Here is a 1,842-nt window from a genome sequence, read left to right as displayed (position 1 = left end):
AACCTCAGAGGGGCTTTTGTGTACTGATACATATATATGTACCTTTTTTTTTTTTTTTGTAAAAATGAATGTAACACATAGACTTGACAGGATTGATCCCAACCTTCTGAGACCAGCAGCTCCTTTAGTCAGAGAGGAAGTTACTTTCACCCTCCACTGGAATGACCAAAGCCCCCAGTTTCCTAACAAGGGTGCAGGACAGGCTCCAGGGACAAAATTGGGCTGCAGCTTCTCATTGGTCATACTACAGGATGGTTCCTCCCAGACTTCTTCCTAAGGCAGACACTTAGTAAACAAAGGACTAAGAAAAACTGCAATTACTACCTCTCAACTCTCCTGGTAAGAGGAGCCGTCCCTGGATGTGGACTAGGAACCTGCACCTAGAGGTGTTATTCTGACTATATTCTGTGAAGGGAGTGGGTGCAGGGGATAAAATACTAAAATGGAAATGGGAGCTACAGGTTCTCATCTGCAGCTACAACCTAAACTTAAGATCCTACGGTGTTGGGGAAGTGTGCAGGAGGCATAAACAGGCAGGGAGGAGGGTACTGGGGTAGGAGTCACCCTGCTTGCCTTCACTTCTTGACCTTGCCCTGAGCAGCCACAGCTTCCATGGCTTTCCACACGGTCTCTTCATCTCCCAGGAATTGCATGGGTTTGACAGGCTTCAAGTTCTTGTCCAATTCATAGACAATTGGGATGCCTGTTGGCAGGTTCAGCTCCATGATGGCCTCTTCTGAGAGACCCTCCAGATGCTTGACGTTGCCCCAAAGGCTGTTGCCATGGGCCGCAATCAGGACTCTTTTCCCCTCCTTGATTGCTTCATTCCAGAAGGGCAGTGCCCTGGCAATAGTGTCCTTCAGGCTCTCACAGGAGGGCAGCTGGTCCTCAGTAAGGTCTGCGTACCTGCGATCCTTGCTGATGTTGCTGCAGAAGGGATGATCAGGTTCCATCGGAGGTGGTGGGACATCGTAAGATCCCCTCCAGATCTTTACCTGTGCCTCACCATGCTTAGCAGCAGTTTCTGCTTTATTGAGACCAGTCAGACCCCCATAGTGTCGCTCATTGAGGCGCCAAGACCTGACTACCGGCAGCCACATCTGGTCAATGGCATCCAGGACTGTCCAGAGGGTCTGGATGGCTCTCTTCTGCATGGAGGTGAAGCAGATGTCAAATTCATAGCCAGCATCTCGCAACACCTGTCCATGGCGCTTTGCCTCCTCCTGGCCCGCCGGGCTCAGGTCGGCTTCGTACCAGCCGCTGAAATGGTTCTCCAGGTTCCAGGCACTCTCGCTGTGCCGAATCAGCATTAGCTTGTAGGTGGCCATAGCGACAGGCAAGGGGATGCGGCAGGGACTCAGTACTATTCTTTCTGGGAAATTTATTATGAAAATACATTGGATTTTGTCAAAGCCTTTTTCTTTTATATAGGTTGTGTTTTTGTTGTATTAAGACTCATTTTTTTCCACTTTAATTTATCTAGTTCTTCTCTTACTAATCTAGAATGCTTAGCATTATTTAATCTTTACTGTGGTTAATTTATGTATTTTTTTTTTAATCTAGGCTCATATCTGAACATAAGAGCATTAAATTGTCTCAAAATCATTTGTAGAAAACAAATCCATTTCCTAGTAGCTTGTATTTTGTGTGCTTTCTTCTGGAAAGCATAGTATATTTCATATGTGTCTACTCTCTTATCAATGCAATTTCTTTGATATTGACAGAAGAGTCTATCAGACACATCAAAACAAAGATGCTTGAGCCTTTAACAGATATGTATGAAAGGATTTCAGTGTTGTCAAACACTGGAGAGACAATAGGTGATTTATATACCAAACTGGA

The 1,842-nt window shown here is 45.5% G+C and overlaps 1 protein-coding gene across 1 annotated transcript; it reads right to left on the bottom strand.

Annotated features, from left to right (window-relative positions):
• Window positions 1-520: 520 nt before the first annotated feature.
• Window positions 521-1,328, bottom strand: LOC118571343 (phosphoglycerate mutase 1-like). Its single transcript, XM_036170266.1, has one exon. It carries the CDS (start codon window positions 1,326-1,328, stop codon window positions 576-578), a length of 753 nt encoding a protein of 250 aa, XP_036026159.1. The 3' UTR covers window positions 521-575.
• Between the last annotated feature and the right edge of the window lie 514 nt (window positions 1,329-1,842).

The sequence above is a fragment of the Onychomys torridus genome, chromosome 1 (assembly GCF_903995425.1).
Source record: "Onychomys torridus chromosome 1, mOncTor1.1, whole genome shotgun sequence".
Lineage (NCBI taxonomy): Eukaryota > Metazoa > Chordata > Mammalia > Rodentia > Cricetidae > Onychomys > Onychomys torridus.
This window is presented reverse-complemented; position numbering and strand designations above follow the sequence as displayed.